This window comes from Anarhichas minor, unplaced genomic scaffold, assembly GCF_050575085.1.
Source record: "Anarhichas minor isolate MPS153535 unplaced genomic scaffold, ASM5057508v1 ptg000042l, whole genome shotgun sequence".
Taxonomy (NCBI): Eukaryota; Metazoa; Chordata; class Actinopteri; order Perciformes; family Anarhichadidae; genus Anarhichas; species Anarhichas minor.
This window is the reverse complement of record NW_027466488.1, coordinates 11871538-11896248: the sequence shown is the minus strand read 5'-3', so window position 1 is coordinate 11896248 and position 24711 is coordinate 11871538. Positions and strand designations below refer to the sequence as shown.

The window sequence follows — 24711 nt, the reverse complement described above, 5'->3', positions numbered from 1 at the left end:
TCAGCCTAAAATAGATCAAACTGTTGCCTTTTAACAGGTTGGTTACACTTAAGCCTATCGATATCTGTTGATTCAATCAAATACTGTACTGTATTGTTGACTGTATCTATAGAAGAAGCAATATCCAGCCACTGTGTTGGGTCATTGATCCACTTGGACGGGGAAAGATTGAAGGAGCATGACAGAACATCGAACGACTTATAAGTAAGGAAAGGTCGCAAAATAATGATTAGACATGTGTATCAAACAAATGTTTGTTTAACAAGAACCTACAAACCTACAAAGTTGTCAAAGTCACTTCAAAAAGACACGTCAAATTGCATTGACATCTATAAGTTTTCTATCCCCTAAAAGGGGCACATATATAGATACTACTACTAGACAACATTCATACATACACATACATGCATGACAAACATACATCCATCCATCCATCCATACATTCATACTTGTCATTGGAAATAAACTGAAAAAAAGAATAAATAAAATAAAATAATTAGCGTGTCTCTTTAAAAAATTCTAGCCGCTTTATTTTGTGCGCTGTGCAACCGTATTAGAATAAATAGAAAAAAAACAAAAAGTATCATTTCATCTGATTAGAGCAAAACGGTTAAAACGGACTATGCCTTGTGAAAGCGCCCTATGTCTCTGTAGACAGCTGAGCATGGCCATTTTGACTGGAGAGCACAACATTGCATGCTGTTGATGTGTAAATGTGTGCGTAAGTGTGCGTACTCACGTGGGGTCCTCTGTAGCAGTACGCTGTTCTTCCAGTTCGTGGGATTGTTTTAACCAGGGCACCTTGGCCTCCACTGGCAGGGATTCTGACAGAGAGACAGAAAGAAAGTTACACCCTAGTCCAGTGATTTTCAACCACTGTTGAAAATCACAGTGGTGTGCCGCGGGAAAATGTCCAGTTTTACTTAATCGGTCCAAAAAAAAATTATTTAGTTGCTGCAAATAATTTGCCACTGTTGAGCGTCTGAGACTGCAATATAGTGGCTGACTAAGTAATTAAATACTCTTCCATGCCAGTGGGTGGCAGTAGGTAGCTCAATAATGACATTGTTAATTTAAGATGGTAGAATTAAATGATGCGGGAGGTTGCGGTGACAAGACGAACAGCGATGGAGAAATATTTGAAAAGGAAAAATGCAGACTATGAACTGGGCCCTGGACAACAAAACTAAAAACAGAGATAGACTAAGAGCTGTTGAGGAAGAGCTTTGTGTGAGCCTTTCTTCAGCTTCTGCCAGGATATCAGCTTTGTGTTCATCTAAACAGGCCCAGGTTTCACACTGAGTAAGGATAACAAATTGAGAGACTTCTCATTAAATTGTCAGCATACAGCGGGTAAAATAAGTATTGAACACGTCACCATTTTTCTCAGCAAATATATTTCTAAAGGTGCTATTGACATGAACTTTTCACCAGATGTCGGTAACAACCCAATTAAACCAAACAAATACGTTCAGAAATTAAGTTATGTGTAATAAAATGGAATGACACAGGGAAAAAGTATTGAACACGCTTATTGAAATATATTTAATACTTCGTACAAAAGCCTTTGCTGGTAATGACCGCTTCAAGATGCCTCCTGTATGGAGAAACTAGTCGCATGCATTGCTCAGGTGTGATTTTGGCCCATTCTTCCACACAAACAGTCTTCAAATCTTGAAGATTCCGTGGGCCTCTTCTATGAACTGTGATCTTTAGTTCTTTCCATAGATTTTCTATTGGATTCAAGTCAGGTGATCGTCTGGGCCATTCTAGCAGCTTTATTTTATTTCTTGTGTGCATGTGTGTTTGCATGGCTTCCGATTCAAATACATCCCTTCCTTTGTCCAATAGTGGAACTTTATACAATAAGATATGCACAAAAAATAAGGTATTATACATTTGTCTCTCACATAAATTTGTGAGCTGTAAACACTTGTCCATTATGGTCTTGGCTTCCTTACAACACACACACACAGCTCTCTGGGAATGAATAGTGTCCTACCTCGGGGCTTATGGCAGGCAATAGGGACCAGACAGTCTTCTTTAACATGAGGTTTGAGTGACGCTTCACAGCCTCCAATGTGCTGCCCACGATGGTCGATGCACAGAACCACCCGGTAACGCAGGCCATGACCACACGTCACTGTGCACTGCAGTGGGACAGCAACACACACACTAAATCACATATTATACAATTTGCAATTGGCATTGATCAAGTCATCAGGGTGGCCACTACCGGTTATTTTCATTATCGATTGGTGATTCCCAATATTTTGGGCTTGTGGACCTTCAAGTCTACTTTTGATCCAACCAGTTTAAAGCAGAGGTAGCCAACACGGTGCCGCGGGCATCCTGTCGCCCGCAGGGACCACGTGAGTCGCCCGCAGACATGTTCTAAAAATAGCACTAGTCACCATGGAGCTCCGTCTAAAATTGTAGTTGCTGTTCTTTTTTAATCAAAAACGCTTGCATTAGTGTAGATTTTAAAATGACAATATTTCTTGTCATAAGAGAGTTGGGTACCCGGAGGCGCACGGCGGACAGCCAGGACGAGGCCGCCGCACCGCACTAGGTTTTCAGGTTCCGAATCGCGGGCGCTTCCCGTTGGCGCCAGACGCGCGCCGCGAGCGCACCCCGTCGTCAGGTCTGTAAATCCTCGGAACAGGCCGCGGGGCTTAGGGTGCTCAGTGTAAACGTAGCAAATACGGAGTAAAAACGGAGTAGTGTGGACAGGGCCTCAGGGGTGGCGGAGGTAGAGGCGAGGCAACGCAATCCGACCGAAAAGGCCCAGACTAGAGGTTTGAACGCGGGCGCCCGAAGACGCTCGCGCGCCTCGGAGGGTTGGATCCCCCGCTCGGCTATTGACGAGACTGGTTACTAGTTTCTTCGTGGAGAAAAAGGTACCGTTGGAAAAGCTGGTGTCGGTGACAACAGACGGGGCTCCCACAATGCAGGCTTCATTGCGCAATGCAAAGGTGACCCAGAATTCCCAAAATTTCTACATTACCACTGCATCATTCACCAGCAGGCGCTATGTGCAAAAGTAACCGGCTTTAATCATGTGATGATACAAAAATATCAGAGATGTGATACCTCTGACTTTCAAATGTTGAAACAGATTAACAGAAATAAAAGTTGCATGTTTAAATATGTATGTGTAGCTATACCATCATTGTTGTGGAAATCATTCTTAATAATTATTGTGAGGAATAATTAACTGACATGTGATCAAACAGTCTCTTCACATATCTTATTATTATTAAAAGGTGATCTGTGCAACTTTGTTATTCAGGAAGTTTGTATCAAATAAGTAGCCCTTCGTACTACTCGGTACCCTTGAAGTAGCTCTCAGTTTAAAAAAGGTTGGTGACCCCTGGTTTAAAGTCTACTGGTTGTGACTCGTTAAGTCACTGAGTTCATTTGACTGTTTAAAAGGTAAATTGATTGTAATTTTTAAGAAACGGGAAAAAGGCTGCACATGATTATAGAAATATATTTGTTCTGCTTTCTTCTAGCGTTAATGATCTTGTAACCCCTCAAGATTGATTTTGTCTCCCTCTTTTGGGAGTCCTGCCCCCAAGGTTGGCAACCACTAGATCAATATCTCAGTTATTTTCTTTTAAATAATAAATTAACTATTTAATCAAATTATTATTTTTTGGATTAAATAAATAATATTTATTATTTAAAAGAAATAATAAATATTATTTATTTTAAATAAAAGACTGAATGATATAGATATCATTCAGTCTACAATATGCCCATAGTGGAAATGCCTATAACAGTTTTCTACGGTTAGGTTTAAGCATGGCTTGTACTGGTCGGAACAACAGTCCAAAACTCAAAGATATTACATTTAAAATGATAGAAAAGATAGAAAAGCAGAAAATCTCAGTCTGGTCTCATTCCCAGGCCGTCAAATACTGACGCACAAGTCAGTATAGTACAAAACCAGACAATGTTTGACAAAAGTAAAACTGCTGAAAATAGAAATGTTATACAAATATATACAAATAGAGCCCTCTATGACTTTATGGCTGGTATAAACAGATTCACTGACCTGAGACCACTCCATGGCCACCCATTGGGGGCAGGCAAAGGTGTTGCAAATCTGTTGGGTGATAGGTCGAGGGGAGTGGGTGCACTTCCACTCCTCCACCTGGGAGAACTGTCCCTGCGTGTCCTCCTCCACGCACAGCATGCTGCGAACCTGCCACCCGCCACCTTGACCGCAGGACACCGAGCACTGGGTCCAGGGGCCCTGCTCCCAGCTGCCCAAACACACATAACAAGGGCCAAGCTCACTTAATGCTTTCTCAAGTCACTCAATGGCAGTGGTGTACAGTAACGAAGTAGAAATACTTCGTTACTGTACTTAAGTCGTTTTTTTGGATATCTGTACTTTACTTTACTCTTTATATTTCTGCTGACTTTTACTTTTACTTCACTACATTTTGCAAAGAAAACTGATACTTTTACTCCGATACATTTCCCCTGAAACCTTCGTTACTCGCTACAAAATCAAAATCTATCTTTAGAAAAAAAATGAATCATGAGGCCAACGTCGGGGACTGTGGTGGAACAGAGACTGCAAGCAAGCAGGTTTGGCGAATCAGTGGTCCAAGCTTGCAAGTTAAATCATTGGTTAATCACGTTAATGCGCAATTGCAAACAAGCGCTCTCAAAGCCGCGGTGTTTTGATTCCCAGTGATGCCCAGGATGCTATATGCTATAGCTAGCGAGCGACTACATGAGCAGAATTCCACTCTACGATGACTGATTTCATGACGGAAGCAGAAATGGAAGCACCTGCTACTCCCGCAACAAACGACGGTGGTGACGAAGACCAACACCCGTGGATCGCTAGCGAGTTAGTGAGCTGAGGAAGTGTTGACAGTTGTGAGATTGTGTTGATTTGAGTCATCTTAGCTATAATCATTGCAGCACTAGTTGGCTAACGTTAGCTAACTTAACGTTAGCTAGCCACCACACCATAGGATTGACAGGAGCCGCGAGAGCGCAGCATTAGGGAAATCCTTCCCAGCTGTGCGCAAGCTGTGTGTGAAGCTGAACACACCTCTACCTGCCTCAGCGGCCTGTGAAAGGCTGTTTAGCATCGCAGGACTAGTCTTCAGCCCAAGAAGAGCGAGACTGAATTCTCGCAATTTTGAAAACCAACTTCTTTTGAAGATGAACAGGACATTTTTCAGTTTCAAGTAATGACTGGGTTGTTACTTTCGGTGCTGCTTTAGTATTGATCATGTTTTGATATTTGAGTCATGTTGTGGATGATCAGATCGAGTTATGATGGTAGCAGTCGCCCAATTGCAGATTCAGCTTGAGCAAAACCTTTGCCCATTGTGTTCAAATCAGGCCCATATAGGAGTTTACAAGGCAGGTGTCCTTTCTCAAAACACTGACCTGATGCACAAGTGGATATTTTTTGCTGAATACAATATTATGCATTTGCCCTCTACATCCTCTAGTCGGAATGAGCATACTTATAAACGCACTGTTACAACTCCTTCATAGTGTCATATTGCTTTTCGGAGAATTATGATGATAAGTTCATAGTAGATGCAAAAGTATACTTATGTACAATATATTATGTTGAACATTGTTGCTCCTGGATGGATCACAGCCAACCCAATTATTTTCAACACAGCTCCTTGTCCTTGGTCATGGTGGCCACAGCACTTAAAAGAATAAACTTCATAATTCTCAAAATTCTGACCCTTTGCTTTTTTATTAACAGCATTTACTTGTACTTTTACTTTCAATACTTAAGTACATTTAATATCAGAAAATTACTTTTGATACTTAAGTACAATAAATATCAGATACTTTAAGACTTTTACTCAAGTCGTATTCTAAGAGGTGACTTTTACTGGAGTCATTTTCCAGTAAGGTATCTTTACTTTTACTCAAGTATGGCTTGTCCATAAATCCACTTTAATAATAAAAATGACAGGAAAAAGATAAAATCCAAAAAATTGCAAAACGTTGCAAAAATATATTGTTAGTAACTTCACTACTAAAGGTCAGAATGTCCAATCAAAATGTTTTTTATATTCCAAGAAGACTTGGGTTAGACCAATTGTCAGATTAGTAAACTTTACATGTTATTGCAATATTATGTAAATGTTTAATGTAGATAAATTCCTGCTTGTCTTGTGTATATTCTATGTTCTTCTACTTCTGGTTACTTCAGGGTGCTTCATTGGATGTATTCAAACAAGAATATCAAAGATTTCTCGACACATTCCGCCAACTCACGTCCTGTGTTACATCTGAGCCAACACTACGTCCAAACAGGAAATATGTCAAAGAGACGAAAGAATAGTAAAGTAACTTTTAAAATGAAGGATCTTAAGGTCACTCACCGAGGCAGAGGTTGGAAATGGTCATATGGCAACACCTCTTTAAATCCATCACTGGAGGAGACAAAATATCACAAAACAGTGAACGCTTAGGGCTGCTATCTGGTATCCAGATAGCAGCCCGAGAGTCATGAGGTCATACGAATCTTGAGAAAGCATAGATGATAAATGTAAGCCGACACAGTGCTTATTAATAGCAGTTTGACCTTCAAGGTTACAATAGAGGGGTACAAGGATATGAAGAGAAAATGCTTTGCACTGCTCTTTAGCCTCGATATCTGTCTTATCATGAGCGACTTTCTTGCTAGATTTAGCAACTTTTGGAGGTAGTGCTGCAAGCTACCTTTATTGGAAAAGAGTTGGCAACACTGGGCTGGGATTTGGTTGTATAATATGTAAAATCTAGCTTACTCTTGTTCCATTGCTACCTACGCAAGCTTTAAGGACATTCAGCATTTTAAAGCTTTTTGCATGTTGATTTACCAGCCGTTCTCATTAAACACCGGTTTTGTGGGTGAAAGTCATGTGTTTGTTTGACTCATCCATACACCCCAACCTCCTCCCAACGCACACTTTCTCGCTGTTCATGCTCGAACACATAACTTCCGAAGCACTTGCTCTGAGCTTCTTACATTGCCACGCCATGAAATGACATGCAAAAGCAAAAAATGGGTACGTTATTCATTACCATTTAGTAATACCAGGCTGAAATACAACCTGTATTGATCCCTACCTCTCTGGACAGGGGTCCATATTGCACTCCTTGAGTTTCGGTGTGGGTTTGGTGTTTTCAGGATAGCTGTTACAATGATGCTCGGGCAGGGTCTGGTTGGATCTGATGTCTGTGCACTCTGCAGAGTTCAGCTGATAGCCTGGGGGAGGAAAGCAGACACAGACTGTTTAAATGTACATTACTGTAAAAAGTTGCAGTTATCAACAGATGACGCTGGATATACAAAAGCTGAGGATCAATGAAAACTAAGACAATGTTAAATAATCATTCAAACACAAAGACACCTGTTTACAATTACTGTCGACTGACTGATGGTCACCTCACCTCCTCCACAGGTAACCGAGCAGGGGAAGAAGTCAGTCTCTCTCCACTGGTACCTGATTGGCTGGTAGAAGAGAAACTGGACAACTGTATCCTTAGAGCCTCCATACTTCATCTGCACAACATATAGGGAGAATGAATAGTTAAGAAGAACATTGTTATGTTTAATGTGTAGGGTAGAGAGGATTAGAGAACTCAATAGAGGAGCAAAGTAGAGCTCAGGAGAAGATTCATGTTAATAGGGCACTCCTGAGAAGAGCTTTGTTTTAATACAAATAATCACATTTGCAATATGAAAGGGGTTGTGAAACTACAGTCATTACAAGTAGGACGATTTAGTTCTGTTTAGATTTTAAAGGCCTCTTCAACAGTGATACCAATAGTGCCGCTGGCAACAACCTCAAAATGGTATTTAATTTGACTGATGTATTTCTATTCTATCTCTAATAAAATATGTACATCAGAAGCCTAAAGTCCTAGGGCTGTTTTGTTATAAACCTAAGCCTGTTCTCTTTTCTTTGTTTCACCTTGATAATGAAATCAGCATTGAGTGGGCCATGTGTCCTGAGTGTCTGCCTGTCCGTCCCTCTCTGGAAGTCCAAGGAGGTGTTTCCTATCACATAGGAGCCTGTAGACACCAGACTGGTCTCCTCCACTCTCCCCTTAAGAGAGATGGCTTCAATAACTGAGGGAGACAGAGCAAGATGGACATTTATTACTGTACAATAACTTTCAATGTTGACCTTATGTTTTAACTTAATATTCACATATCTTCATCAAGATGCAAAAGAAATGCAGAAATCATGATGAACAAACTGGGTGTGAAATGTGGTGTATGCTCCCAAATACAGAAATAAAGAAAAACTTCTAACTTCATAGGATTTAAAATTAATTAAAATTAGAAAACACTATTTGTTGGGGAGTGATACCACCAGTCAAGGTAGGGCAAAGCTGATAATATACAACAGCAAAACAAACTCAAAAATCAATGATCAAAACAAGGATGTAGATAGGGCTGAGCACAAATACTGACTTAGCTTAATATCGCGATAGTTTAAACGATAGTGTATCAATATGTCCGCGACTACTATCGATACATTGTTTTTAAAATCATGTTTTAAAAGGATTTAAAATGTCCCTTAAATTGCCTCGAATCCATGTGAGTCAAACAACCTTCACGTAGTAGTAGCACTTAGCACTCCTTGCAACCCTAATGCCCGGGCCACACTGCCTGAGTGAGCAGTGATCTCAAACAAATCGTAGCGATACTGCTGCTGCCGCCAGCTCTTCTTTTTACATAGTTAGTCTTTCATAATGTCCAGAATGTTTCATCTCATTTCATTATGAATGTCATATTTATTTTGACAGAAAAAAACGTGTGCTTTGCTGTAAATAATAATAATAATTAAATGCCTGACCTCGATAAATATATGGAGCTGTGCTAGTCACTGCATTTTACACAACACTGTCCTGCTTTAGGCCTTGTGGCTAGGAAACGCCAGATGATGTTTTTATTAAACTTCTGTGACAGGATTACTAGGCTGACAGTTGGGAAAACAAATATTGGATATATAGAGTTATCCGTCCTACAGGAGACTATGTGATCTGATTATTCTCTTTTAAGACCTTATTAGTACATATTTTACAACTATAACTTAGAATGTATTTGCCAAAGCATTTGTTTTCCATAAAACACACAGACTTACACGGACACACTGACTTATGACAAAAAAAACTGAAGGGGAATAAACACATTCCAAAATAATATCATTCTTTGAAATTCTTTCTTTATTTTCTTTTTTTTTTGACTGAGATGTTGTGACTCACCTATAACATCAGGTCCTTTGACATTGAGTCTGAGAAGGCGGCTTCCTGATGGCATCTCCAGCACTGTCTTCATAGCTGCAGGCAGACACAAGGTTGGAAAGGTTTCATTTTAACATACAGTATAATTCAATATTTACAAGGGTGGCAGAATACAGGAAAAACCTGTACAACTGAGTTGGGAATTAAACATATTTAGGGAGATTTTGGGAGCAACATATTAAAGCATTTTCCACTTTCATCATCAAAACACCAAGAGAGGGAATTCTGGAAGAATGGTGCTAAATCACTCCAGTTGAGTAGACTGCACTCTTTGCAGGCGCAACCTCTGGTTCAGCCGAGAGAAGCCATCGGACATTTTAAAACCTGCATTCTCTCTACTGGCCAGCAGGGGGGACTCTTCCGGTTGCAAAAACAACTGATTGTATGGAAGTCTATGAATATGGTAACTTCCGTTCGTGGTTGCAAAAAGTCAAGATGGCGATGGCCCTAATTCAAGATAAGTCAATTATTTGATGTTAGATAATCATATTGATTTATTGTGTCTTTCAGAAATCTGGCTGTGTCAGGAAGAATTGGTCAGCTGAAATAAATCCACTCCCCCCCATGCATATTAATACTCACATTCATCGAGGAGGTAGGTTGCATCCATCTTCGACTTAAGCCTATCACTTAAACCTAAACCTAAACTAAATTATGACGCATTTGAAAGCCTTGTTCTTATCCAGCCTGGAAAACACTACAGCCAATTGTATTTGGTTTAGTGTACCGCATTAAGAACCAAATAAACAGAAATAAAACATTTAAATGAAATGCGGGAACTGGAGGAGGATGATGTCACAATGATGTCATGATGATGACTGAATTCTCAGAGTTTTTATCAAGTTTAGACCTTAAAGAGGCTCTCAACATGTCGCCGGCAAGCCGGCGGCTCATAGCTAAGAGTGCTAACTACGGCAATAGTGCTGACAGTGCTGAATGAAGGGGAACTGGAAGGTGGGTGCTGTGCTTCTGCGATGACGGTTGTTGTAGTAATTATTGTAGGTGATTGTAATATTCATGTGGATGTGGATTATGATAGCTGCATTTATCTCATTATTAGATGTGATTAGCTTCTGTCAAAGTGTACAGAAACCCACCCATTGGATTAACCACACCATTTACCTTGTTCTGGCATTGAAATTGAACATTTAATAGTCTTTCCATAGAACCTTCTTTCATCAAACAATTATCTAATTATCTAAAGTTTTTAGTTCTTACTACCAGACTTTCTAAATGGTTTTACTCAATGTCTTATAATCTGATAGTGCTCTAGTCAGATTTAAGGAAGTGATTCCATTGACATTAGATTAAATCCATCTCTCAATATAACAGCGGACTCGTATGCTAACCCACCCATCAACATGATGATCGATTTGGGTGGGTTAGCATACGAGTCCATACGAGTTAGTGCTACAAGCTCACTGCCAAGCTCACTGCCAATGACACTCGACTTTATTACCCCTCTAAAAAAGAAGATAATAAAACAAAACTAGAAAATTTCGCAAGAAATTTTGACAGTGTGGCTTCTACTGCCCGAAGACGTCGCAATATATAGCTACACACGCTGATGTCCGGTAGTATCGTTGAGGTTCGATTGAGATAGCACTTCTCTCTTTTCTGCATTTTAGATTCATACTCTTGGATTGAATCTTGTATTCATGATGGACAGTCCACAAATGGCTCCCGTCATTTCTGTACAAACCTCATTCTGAGCTTCATGTTAAGATACAGTTACTCTATGGGGCTTTTATTTTGAAAGGGTGGGACTGGGTGGGGGAGAGAGGGGGAGAGGAGAGATATTCCTAATGTTTGACACACAAACAGGTTATTAAATGACGGGCTTCATCACAAGCATTCCAGTTAGAATTCACTCTCTGGAGCTTTTATTTTGAAATGGGAGGGGGGGGGGGGGTTCTCTAAATATATCTAAAACCTGAATGACTGTATGATAGAGAGAGAGAGAGAGAGAGAGAGAGAGAGAGAGAAACATAAAGACAGACAGAGTGATGAGTGAGAGACGGACAGACAGAGAGGAGGTCTAACAATGCCTTTGACTGAATATCTCCATGTGTGTGTGTGTGTAGAGAGAGAGAGAGCCTGCGTGCATGTGTGTAACTGGTTGCCATGGTGAGGACGCACCTGGTGTTAGAGGCAGACTAATTAAGAAACGTTGCAGTAATCGGTGATTTTGAACAAAACCCCTGCCTCTTTTTAACAAATTAGCAGGAGTCTGAGTTCCAAAATATGGATACCGTGAGAAAGATAAGACTCTGCCAAACGCGGTAATGTGTTTTTTATGTTTGTGGTGTTAAAGATGTGAGCTCCAGAGCAATATGCAAAACTGGTACCGTCTGCTTTCTTTGAGAAATTAGTGGTGAGATTTAACATGGAGTCTAATGGAGCAGTTGGTTGGAGTTCATGTCGCTCTGTGGCTCTTTGAGCCAAATGTGTAAGTCTGTTGGATTCCTTAGACACTTGACTGCGACCAGCACAACATTTCCAAGCTTTTGGGCCAAAAATGGTGTATAAAGAGTAAAAATTGTGGGAGCTGGAGCAATTTGTTTGGAAAAATCACAGAAGATTTTCCTGCTCTGCTCCACTCTGACAGTTATGCTCTCACTCTAGCTCTTAACGAGCCGTGCAATACACACCCATTATAAAATCTGAAATGGACCCAAAATTTTCCTGAAACTTAATCTGCGACTTCATGAAAACTGTGCTAGCTATCAAAATGGCCCTTTGGCTCAATAAAGTGCAGCGTTTTGTCTACGTTTTAAACTTTTAAACATGTTTCTACGTTAAAGTATGGCTAGTCAATATGGGCCCAAAGTTAAGTGTTTTTTTTAGCTCTCTTCATGCCGAAACCCCATTCAAGTGAATGGAGAAATTTTGCTCAGTTTTTTGGGATTTTCGGGAAAACTGCTGGGCGAATCTCTCCAAAAAATAGATAGCACACTATTCCCGATCAGGCCGCACGTTTTGATGTATTTTTCACGCCGCTGTTGGCAACGCTGTGTGAGGAGAAGCGCGCCAAACTTTTGGATAAAGATTAGTATGATTAAGCCCGATGGATAATATACAGTGTGCTTTGGCACAGGCAGTTTTAATGCCTTTGTGCTACAAAGCCACACTGAATAAGTTAGCTACAAGTTATAAGCCTCAAACCCGAAAATTTAAATGTGCCATGTCTCTGCCTGTCCTGCTGACAACATGGGCCATGTCTACCACACCTGTCTACATCTGTTTATCACTTTCCTCGGTCCACACACATGACATTCATCAGCTTATCTTCTCTGCAGCATATCTACTATGGCTCTTGACTCACTCATTACCAGATTGTTGACTTAACTACACTGGTAGTGTTCAGTTCTACGTTGCTTGAAAAGTAAATTTCAAGTTATTTTCTTGTGTGCAAATGCAGGTTGCTTGCTAATCAGTCTATCTTTGTATCAGCATATATCAGTATGCCTGCCTACAGCTTGCCACACCCAGCATGCCATCCCTGCCTTGCTTGCCAGTCAGTATCCATCGTCATTCTCTGCAATTTTACAATAAATCTTGATTTCAAATCCTAGACCTGCTGTCATCCCATCGACCTTCCCCAATTGACTTGTGCGATTTTTTCATCTAAACATTACACCGCATCCCAACTGCTAAAAGAAGTTCTTCCCTTATTTAGCACTTATTTACTAGATATGATTAATCTGTCTTTATTAACAGACCATATACCACAGCCCTTCAAAGTAGCTGTAATTAAACCTCTTCTTAAAAATCTCACTGTTGAGGTTTTAGCCAATTATTGACATATATCTAACCTTGCTTTTTTCTCCAAGATCCTTGAGACTTATCAGTTGTGTGACTAACAATGGCGTATTAGAGGATTGTCAGTCAGGATTTACAAAGCATCATCAGCAAAGAGACAGCACTGCTGAAAATTACTAATGACCTTCTAATAGCATCAGACAAAGGACTTGTAAGATCGTATTACTGCATTCAACACCATTGACTATCATATCCTATTAGAGAGACTGGAACATTTAATTGGGATTAAAAGGAACAGGAATAAACTGGTTTCAATCATATTTTCCTTATCCGATGTAAGGGTCCAAGGACAGAGGATGTCGTATTTTGTAAAGATTGTAAAGCCCTCAGAGGCAAATTTGTGACATGTGATATTGGGCTTTAAAAATAGAATTGCATTGAATGGAATGTGCCTTAAAGAGAAACCCCACTAAACGTCCACTGGGTGTATTGACAGTAGTGGGAGTTCACCTCGTTGACTCACTCTCTGATGGCTAATGTTTCAGCATACCCTCTAAGGACTAAATCGGGTCATTTTTAAACTAATACTAACACCACCTGACTAATTCTACAAATTGTAGGTAATTTGTAAGCAATGACTACTATTCATCAAGACCATAGTAATTAACAAAATCATTGTTGCCAGATTGGTTAGTTTTCCATTTAGTTGGTTTTGGGCAACACATTCTCACTTTCAAATCATGAAATACTGACGCTTGGTCAGTGGCCCTAAGCTTCAAACAATGACACTCTTGACACCACTCTTGCGTTGGTTTTGGACATGGCAGAGACGTGTCAGTTTCCACTCGTGACATGCAGACAGTCCTTTTAAAATAAACTTCCGTCTCAAAGGGAGGTTAGGTTCAGGCAACAAAACCACTTATTTAGGTTAAGGAAAAGAGCGTATTTGACGTTAACTTGACTGACTAACCGCTTACAACATTACTAAGTGTCTGATAATGGTCGTAACAAAATGTTAATGTTTACTTTTATTTTCACAAGGGACACAAACGGCGGTCTCCTGGACAAAAGTCTTGTGTTTGTTTGATCCATCCACTTAGCTCATTTTTGCTGTTTTCTTGCTTTCCACTTTCATCAACCTAATTTCAAGCAGCAATTTACTGCTGTTTTCAGTGAAAAAGCTCTGATAAACCCACTTTACACTACCTGCCTGGTACCCTACAGCAGACAAAGCTAGAGACCAACCAGTGAACATAGAACATTTAGAGAGCGTGTTAAGTGCCAGGTTAATGTCAGCACACCTGTAGCAAGGTGCTGGACCTCCTCCCTGTAGTTAGACTCATCGTTGTTTTGATGAGGCCATCTACAGTTGTGTCATCAGCGAACTTCATAATGGTACTGGAACCATGTTCAGGTGTGCTTTCGGCCCTGTCCACACTACTCCGTTTTTACTCCGTATTTGCTACGCTTACACTGAGCGGCCACACTACGCCGGAGTTTTGGAGCACCCTAAACGGAGGAATCTGAAAACTCCGCCGAGGCTGGAGGTATTTGAGAACTCCGGGGTTGCGTTTGCGTGTGGACGGTCGGATACGGATGTGCTTAGAAAAAATTACGCCCACACCTGTGTTCGCTACTGGATTGGTTCTTGGCAACCATGACGTCTCCGTCCCTGATTCGTCACACTCACTATCACGTGACCCGTACCCGGAAGAAAACAAACTGGGCTACCAGCGATTCATGTCAACATGGATAACTAATTGCAAGCGTTGCTGCTAGCACAACAGCTACATGATGTTGCTGCTAGCAGCAGCTAGCGGCTGTTGTGCAGTAAAAGTCTGCATTTCTGTGGAGGAAGAAGCTGTTATTGGAGTGATTAGCGAGCGGCGTGACCAGCATCAGCCCTATGGAGCAGCTCGTTGTTTTTAGATTCTAATGAGAAGACACGCTGCACTAACGTTTTACTTCTTCCGTTTGGTAGCCTTGAGAGACCTTAGTCTGTAAGTATGTCTTTATTAAGCATGAAAAGATGTACGTAGATATATTCTATTCGCGTGTTTAGTATAACATTTGTGTTGTATTAAATGCTAATCGCGGTTAGCATTTCTCCATTGGCGGTAATGTTAAAATTAGCTTAGAAGCTAGCTAGGCGGACATGTTACATGCTGGCTATATCATGGATTGTTGTTTTGTATTCATGTATGTGTATAGGGACAGTTTGTAAAGCCATATTTCATATTGTGTTTCCACAGTTTTACAAATAAGAAAGATTCACACTGAAGTCTTGAAACTCTTCTATGGATTCCATGGTCTTTATTTCACGGATCTACTGTTAGCGATCTGCTAAGCTTTCCTGCACGAAGCAAGAGCAGAATAGAGTGAGAGATGTGTGTTGACCACATTTATGGACCCATATTCTAGTAAACGTTTACGTGTAAGTGTTGATTTTAAAGTAAATTTGATGTGAGAGAGAGAGAGATAGACCCGCAGCGCTGTAATGCTAATCGCGGTTAGCATTTCTCCATTGGCGGTAATGTTAAAATTAGCTTAGAAGCTAGCTAGGCGGACATGATGTTCAGAGCTACTAGTGAGAACAGACAACACGGAGGAAACGAGTGAGAGACCACATTGATGGACCCATAATCTAGTAAACGTTTATGTGTAAGTGTTGATGTTAAAGTAAATTTGGAGAGAGAGAGAGAGCGAGAGACCCGCAGCGCTGTAACTACGTCTGAAAAATAAAACTTCTAAAACTTTCCACGAACTGTCTGTTTGAGTTTATAGAGGGAGATTTTAGAGGAAGATCTTAAGTATCAAATACAACCTTTCATTATTAAAGACTACTTTATTACTCTGTCGTATTTTTTTTTTTTAACTAAGCAAGCAATCCACTTCCTGTTTACACCGTCACGCGCATGCCCAGTGTACGTTAATGGTCACGTGCTGTCCGCCTTCGAAGGCTGCCGTGTGGACGCAGATCAACTCGAGAATGATGCTGAAACTCCCGTGTGGACGGAGATCGTTTCTATTTGACAAATCTGCATCCAAGGAGAAACGGAGTAGTGTGGACAGGGCCTTAGGTGAACAGAGAGTAAAGGACTCACATCAAGGTTGGTTTTCTAACCTTAATATCTTCACAGAAGATTCAGAGTGGTAACATTTCGCTCCCCTTTTGACTGCCCTCCCAACTGAGGAAGGAGGTGAGCACATGTCAGGTGGTAGTAACTTAAATTTTGGTTGCGATGTGATTACAAATGCTATTATATTTAAGGATATATTATTATTTTCTAGTTGTTAAATATATTTAGTAAAAAGCTGCTGCTGATTTTATGATGTTGTTTGTTACAGTTGTATAGATGGTGTTATGTTCAAAAGTTTCTCAAACAGAGGAGAAGAAGCAGCCCCCCCCCCCCCCCCCCCTCCCCGCTCTCTTTCTTCCATCAGCAAGCAGGGCCGGAATCAGCTGGTCCAGGTTAAAATCAAAAGTATTTAATATTTAACAGAAGCTAAAACAGTTACAAACCGAATCAAACTATTAATAACATAATATTCCATGAAATATGAGATCCAAGCCACCCAGCAGCCCGATGTGACTGCTCGGTGGCCCCCAGAAGATCTGACATCCTCCAGAGTTTCAAACCCTTTGTCCGCTGGAAAAGTCTCTGAAGAGTCTCATATTACACCTATCGATCAGCTCAATGATTGGCTGAAATCCAATAAGCCCCTGTTGTTCTGATCAGATACCTCACCCAGCCACTTTCTTCCAACCCCCCTGCTTCCAACACATTCCTCAACCCCCTCACACAGACACTCAACCACACTCCTTGGTTAAAACTCCTACAAGTAAACACACTGTGACACATAATATCCAGCACTAGGAGCGCTTTAAACTTAAATTCCTCACAATGGTGATGGTAATTTCTCCAAATTGTCTAGTTTAAATTATTTATTAAGGTTAAGAGAATTGTTCATTCAAGAATTTTACCAATCAAAATGTATTGAAACTGTAAAAGATGGGATTTAGCGCACTCTTATAAAGAGTCAGTCTAGCAGCAACTTTTGAATTCCAATGTGTGCAGAATGTTGCTTGCATGTCTGCACTGTGTTATAGTTCCACAGCTTACTTTCAGCAAATATCATTCAAGCATTCAAGAGAGTTGCAAGCCTGCAATGTTAGAGATATTGAAAGCTCTGAATTGGTCCATCGGATTCCTTGAGGTGTGGTTACAGCAATTGGGTTGGTGTGGCCTGTGGTGGTCGGGCCAGATATATTTGTTATGGGGCCCAAAAATCACAGGAGACACCCCTGGAGGTGATGATGGTTTTGAATGCTGAAATGAAGTTAATATCGAATTTTATCGGCCGTACAACTGTTCTGGAGGCAGGCACAATGGAGGGGGTCCAGGGTGGATGGCAGACCGGTTTTGAGATGAGCCAGGAATCGCCTCTTGAAGTTTTGTATTCCCGTTGTTTCATTCATTGCAAAAAAAAAATGGTGGTCACAGTGAACATAAAGTTTTCGATGGAGACGGCTTTGCTAGATAATGAAAAGGAGAAGGTATTTCCACTTGCTTAACGTTGTTTTCACTAGCAACTATCCCTACAGGCATCAGAATTGTCGGAGAAAATACAAGAAGTCAAAGTTGGCCTATTACGCTTCTTGCTACCCCCATGTTGTCACAATGTCTGTCTGAGTAATTTTCATTTCACTCAGTCTGCCCCCCAGCTACTTCTCACTTCCCTCAGGCCCATGCATTTCTTCAGAACTCTCTGGACTTGCCATTCCCCATCCATCAACCAGCCCCAGTCTACTCTCTCATTCACTTGCTCACCTGTTTCCACTTCCCCTCATCAGCCCCGTCAGTACATATAACAGTAAATTTTCCCCAGTCAGTTGTCAGATTGCTCATGCCTTGCTTTCCAACCTCTGGATCTTGCTACTTGAACCCTACAACCTGTACCGTCTTGCCTGCCACAGACTGGTGATTCTCTGCCTAACCCCTTTTGGTTATGTTGCTTTATATTAGGTGTATTAAGTCCTTTAACTGCATCAGAGACAGAAGAGAGCACATAGCTTGGGTATAACTACAAAGTCCCTTCCATAACATTAAAAAATCTCCTTCCCTCTACTCTTGCTTGTTAAGGCCTCAGTGTTTTGAGAGCACTGAATAAAGGACCACCACACTGCCATCCCCAAATCTGCCTGCTTTACAGATGCACAGCAGCATTGATCAGCTCTGCAGACCTAAATAACATCCACATGTGTTACTGTTAAACCTCAGTGAGCCCTGCCAACTAGTCAATCATGAGACTTTTGTAATGTCATGCACACAGCATACAGACAGCAAAGAGTGCAGCAATTGAAAGTAATGGAAGTGGAAGAATTTCTGTTCAGCCTGTAAAAATACCTTGTGTCTTTTCACACTAAAAGTGTTCCTCTCTCTGTGGTTAAGCAAGGAGGTGTAGTATTGAGGAGAGACCTTTTTAAGTGGATGTCATGTTAATTCTATTCTGGGCTTAGTTTGCTTTGCTTTGTATTAACTTATAGTTGGTGTCCATCTTGGTTACCCCTTGTGTGTTTTTTAGTTTGGCTTAGCCACTATATAGGTTCCCTCATGTCAATAGGCTTGTTTGAGCCTGTTTAAATAAATGTAATAGAAATCCACAAATACATGTTTTTAATAGGATTTGGATATATTTGGATGTTGTTACATTAATATACAAACTGTTGAACCTGCATTTACATACTTCACTGCATTTGTCTGTGGGTTTTGTTTTGACTCCCCTGACGTCGCTCAATTAACAAATGCATCTCTTTCCAACAGGGAATTATCTGTTGCCAATCAGATGTCTTCTCCATTTCAAACCAATCACATGAGCGTGCCCCCACAAGGGTAAACTCTTACATCATACTCAGGTAGGGTATGGGGTGGAAACCGAAATGACGTAATTTTTGTTTGCCCAATAATTTGACTTGTGCACCCCAGCTATGTGTTGAAACAAATAAACAAGTCTGCAAAGACCCAAAAAATAATTCAAACAAAGGATACATGAACTGGATTGAAGGTTACATCCACTATGTTGGAGGAAAACACCAGCACTGAGTAAGGGTATACCCTTGTGGGGGCGCGTTCATGTGATTGGTTGAAAATGGACTACACATCTAATTGCCTTCAGATAATTCCGTTTTTAATAAAAACACATTTGTGAATTGAGCGACGCCTGGGGAGTTTTAAAAAAGTTCACAGACGTCAAGCAGTTTGTAAATGCAGGTTCAACATTTTGTATATAAATGTAACAACATCCATATAATTTGATGTCATTTTTAAATCCCGTTTAATACTTTGATTTCAATTATGTTTATTTAAAACGAGAAATATTTATGTGTGCATCAGAAACATATTTGTAAATCTTACTTTTTTATATGTGGATTTTGGTTACATTTATTATGTTGGGGTCTGACTATGTGCTTGTGAACCACGTGCTCTAAAGGGATCTGAAGGCCTGCATGTTCAGCAAAAAGCCTGATCTGGGTTGAAGATAACAGCAAGCTCCAAGGAACATTTCACATGGCCTTAGATGCGAAAAGCAATAAAACACCAGAGCTGGGATCCCCTTGGACAAACAGCCACAGACACCCCAGGACTCCCTGCGGTGCAGCTCTGGCTGTCCCCGAAACATGTGGTCTGTTGCTCGAACTCAACTCGTCACTTTTCACTCTGAATGTGGAATAGTACTTTGACTATTGACATTGTGAGTGAATCCTAATTATGAGATTTTGTTTATAGTTTGGTTCTCAGGGTGGTGCCCCGTTATTATTAATAATTGTTAATAATCTTACTGACATTAATAATTCTATTGATGTCAATAATTTAGTTTTTCATATTTGCTGATAACTCAAACGCGCTCCTTTTCGTTTCCAACATATATAATGCTAACTATTTGTTGTGTGCATTGAAAAATATTTTTGTCACCAAATACATTTGTGAGTCTTTCTGTGTGTGCGGTGGTAATTGACAAGTTAGGAGTGAGAACATGTTGAGCAGACAAATATCCAGCTGTATTACCTCCCATAGAGCCTGGCTGGGAGGAAGCCTAGGCAGAGATACAGTGTTTTGTCTACAGGTACGAAATCAGCAGAGATATGTTCAGGTCTGAGCTGAGGGTGTATTCTCTAAAATGACCTAGAAAGCTCGTAGGCTGAGCTATTTACGTAGGGCTGGAAGGTGATGGCCTAAAGAAACATTTGGAGGAAGTAAAGGGCTGTAAGGGTATTTCAAAAGTCCAGTGTGTTAAGTATTAAGGATTAGCTTGGTGAACATGAGGCTTAGAAGTGGAACCAGAGTAAATGAAGACGTATGTAAGTTGGACACGGATCAAGATTGCATGACCTACATTGTTCTGGTGTAAGGTGGGGTAGGGCCTGTCCTCGTACCAGCCGGCATGTGGAGCCATCCCCGCCACAGACGCCGCAGTTATCCTCTCTGGCACCACTGGCTAGCTGGCGATCACAGCCCACCTCCTGCACACACATTATAGATAAACACTCAGGAGATATGTGGCTTATCAACGCATGAAGACACGAGAAGACAAGAGAGCTGGATAAACATTATACTAAGTAAGGCATGATTGCACTGATACATTCAAGCCTCACAGCAATAGACCATTCAATGATTACTTGATTATCAGTCAATTGACAGAAAACAACTATTTGGATAATCAATATATTATTTCAAATAATCTATCAATTCAAAATACAACATATTAGTTCCAGCCTCCCCAATGTTATGATTTGCAACACCTCTCTTCTCTGACATCATTGTAAACCAAATTGTTTTGGGCATATAGCCACACACTGTAAGATCTTTGGTGATCCCTTACCATTTCATCCAGTGTAATCATTGGGTAAAAATCCAATATTGTGCAATACTTTATCACTAAATAACTGCAAAACTAGTGGTCATCCCATTAGACTTAGCTGCACTTTTTGTCATGTGTTTATTGTGTTGTAAATGGGCATCGCTGTATTGCATAATTACAATATATTATCCTTAAATCCTTTAGTTTTCATATAGTTTCACTCTGCCCTCTCCAGTAACCTCACCCAACACATCTTCACGACCTGCACATATGGATTGGTTAAACTAGCAAAGTGCAGAAATAAAGCCAGTGACCGCTCTCCCACAATCATTACACTCCAAAACCCCATCGAGTCCGAATAGTGCCGACCAAGTTCACCAAAACAAAACTTAAGTAAATAAATTGTGTTCCCTTGTCAGATATTTTCAAATGATATCCGTGGGAGATACCTTGATTGTCTCGATGATTTTGGGGCAAACAGTGCGACTCCTGTACCTATATGCATTATGTTGACACAAGTATTGCTGCATGACGGATGCACTGTCACTGCTAGAGGACTACGTGAATAGAAGAATTAGGAGGGGACGAGTGTTCAGGGACCACCTCACCCACAAGCACCTCGATATGTGTCCGAAAAATGGAAACTCTGACCCATGCGCGCCTCATTCATAAAACACTGCGTAGGATCCACACTAAAAGTGTACGTGCGCACAGAAGCCAAAAGTTCAGTGTGCTAAAAAAATATATAATAGAATGTGCATACGCCTGCCATTGTGTTACATCCTTTTGTATATCCCAAATCAATTTGAAAATGTGCGCACATAGATCAGCCTCACATCCCTCCCTCTGCACGCCCACACTCAATGCAAAGCACCTCATGAATGTTTGGGCATAGAAATGGGCCTGGTTCCTTACAGTGAGTTACAGCAACTACCGAGAGGAAGTCCAAGAAAAAGATTTTTTTATCGTATTTGGTGATATATGCACCTTATGAGATACGATTGAAAACTATTGACGCTCTGTTCTGAAAATGTTTAATGCTATTTGATGTTATCTTGGATTTCTACATTCGAGGATGATAATTTCATCAACTGCGGTGGCATCCACAGCTTACCACGGGTGTCGGTAGTTCGGCCCTTTCCTCTGCACTACGGGGTGCAAACAATGCAATGGGACTAAATAATTAAGCAGTTTATTGAATACAATAATCAAAACTGAATATAACCAGTTGTAGCAGCCAAAATAAACACACAATGTGGAGACTTTAAAATGTATGAACATGAGTTTGTCTGCATGTACTATGCGGAGTACTCGTGACATATTCAAGCTGTTGCCGTCCCATAAATCTTCCTCCCACAGCATGCGCCATGTTAAAATTCAACTTGAATAACATGAATTCAAAAAACATGAACAACTGAATAGCAAACACATATATAATCAGTTTCATCTCAGTATTTCCTTTCAGGTCACAGAGAGCTTGTTCGCAGTCTAGGTGCAAGGCAAATTTAAGCAAGGCAGGCAGTGTTTTCAAAATATTCATGAAATGCAATTGTTACAAAGTTGGCAGCACATTTCAATGAGACTTCCTGGGTTTTAAAGACAAGTGGACAGCTTTAAGCTTCTATTTGTATCTGTTCAACTGCTAAATCAGTTTAAAATCCTGGATATATCCTTCAATCGCTTAGTGTGGACAATACTGTCTGTTTTGTTTTTCCAAAAAATGTACAATATTTATGCAGGGAGTGCAGTTATTGACAGTGTGGGCTCCATGGTAGGTCTGACAGTTTATGCTGGTGTACTTGAAGTTGTCAGTGCCCTGCTCACTCCTGTGCTGCCATCTTTGCTGCTTTCTATTTAGGATTCGGTTAGCCTCACCTTTCCCTTAGCACCAACCTGTAGGCTCTGAGTCTCCATTCCCTGAGGGTGTCAGTAATTATGATAATTTCCAACTCCCTGCTTAGTTTGGTGCTTCCTTGTGGGCAATGGCTCAGTCTGAGCCCAGACGCCAAATAGCAACATTGTACATGTTCTACATTTCCATAATAATGAATTTCACATGAGTTGGCTGACTGAACTTATATTTACATTGTCCATGCAATCTCCGGTGGTCTCAAAAGTAAAGGCAGTAGTTAAGTTAGTGCTGCAATACCTCTTAGAGAGGAAGTGGGTGGTTTGGTCAACAAGGCATGTACATTTTACAACGGAGACTGTGTCACAGTTAACAGAGACAGTCAATGTTGGTGTTTTTCAACCCATACCGTGATCTTTTCGTTTAAAACCAAGAACATTTTAAAGGACTTATCGGTTGGCAACTCTTCTGTTGGCACTGTTGCCGTTGTTTGCACTGTAGTTGCGAGCCGCTGGCTGAGCCATTGTCATGTTAAAAGTTGTGTAGAGGAAATAGATATTGTGTAAATTACCTATAGAGAACATTTTGCTGACAATAGTTTTGTAATTATTCTTATAGGAACAGTGTGTAACATTTAGAGGGATTCTTTGGCATAAATGGAATATAATATTCGGAACAATGTCTTCATTGGTGAATGATGCCCTGAAACTAAGAATCTTTGCTTAGATACAGCCCTTTATGTCTACATATGGAGTGGGTCCTCTACAGAGTCTGCCGAGTTGCACCGCCATGTTCCTCCCATAGACTGTATATAAGAGGTGGACTTAGGTTCAGAGTGGACCAAATAAATCATAAAATGAATCTCCTGGCAGATGTAAGGGCCTGAGGGGCAGGGTAGTGGCTGGCAGCTACATTCCTGCCAGAAGGCTCCACCCTCTCCTTGATGAGAGCATTGAGATCAGGTGTGGGAGGAGACACACCTGATCCGGATCTCCTCATCAGGGAGGGGAACAAAAGGCCAGGAGAGAAACAGAGCAGGAAGGAGACGACGAGAGGAGAAGATGATTAAGGCCGGTAAGTCGGCTAGCGGCCCGGATGTTTTAGTTTAGTTATAGAGTTAACTGATCGAGCTCTGGAAGGAGCTACGTTTTCTGTTGTTTTGTGTTGGTTGAGGTTTGTTTCCTTAAAAACCTGCAGCACTGACTCTGCCTGTGATTGCTGTGCTGCCACTAATTTCTGTCATCCGTACCTTCCTGTTACACTGGTGGAGAATGTGGGCACGAGGACCCTAGTGGTGGCGTAGCAGTCAAACAATGGAGGACCTGGTGCGAGAATTGGTGCGTATTTCTGCTGAACAGCAGACCCTGAACCGGGCAATGATTCAAGAGCAACAACAGCAGAATGCCCTTCTCCATGCAGAGGTCCAAAAATGTATGGCGGCAGCCCCTCCAGCACCAAAGGAAGGGACCAGGCAGCCAAATCCAAGTCATTTTATTCCCAAAATGACAGAGAGCGACGACATAGAGGCCTACTTGACAGCCTTTGAGTGCACAGCTAAGAGGGAGGGCTGGCCCGACGATTCCCGGGCAGATCTGGTCAGTCCCTTCCTACTCGGCCAGGCACAGCAGGCATACCTCGACCTCACTACAGACCAGTCCAAGGAATACGCGGTCTTGAAGAAGGAAATCCTGGCAAGGTACGGTTATAGTTTAGCAGCAAGAGCCCAGAGGTTCCATGACTGGAGATTTAAACCAGAATTGCCAGCCAGGGCTCAAATGTATGACCTTGGCCGGGTAACCAAAGCTTGGCTGACATCTGACCCAGCCAAACTAAGTGTCTTGGAGAGGATCAGGATGGACAAATACGTTCGATCTCTACCATACGAGGCCAAGAAAATGACTAGTCAGCAGAATCCAGCCAATCTAGATGACCTGGTTAGC

At 41.1% G+C, this 24711-nt stretch overlaps 1 protein-coding gene across 1 annotated transcript in view; it reads right to left on the bottom strand.

Annotated features, from left to right (window-relative positions):
* The window catches only part of adamtsl3 (ADAMTS-like 3), a 206137-nt gene that overhangs the window by 40305 nt on the left and 141121 nt on the right, over positions 1–24711 (bottom strand). The window contains 9 exon segments of the mRNA XM_076109776.1: positions 740–824; positions 2003–2150; positions 4061–4271; positions 6384–6434; positions 7114–7252; positions 7438–7549; positions 7962–8119; positions 9262–9336; positions 20458–20584. Of these exon segments, the coding sequence (XP_075965891.1) occupies positions 740–824; positions 2003–2150; positions 4061–4271; positions 6384–6434; positions 7114–7252; positions 7438–7549; positions 7962–8119; positions 9262–9336; positions 20458–20584 (1106 nt within the window).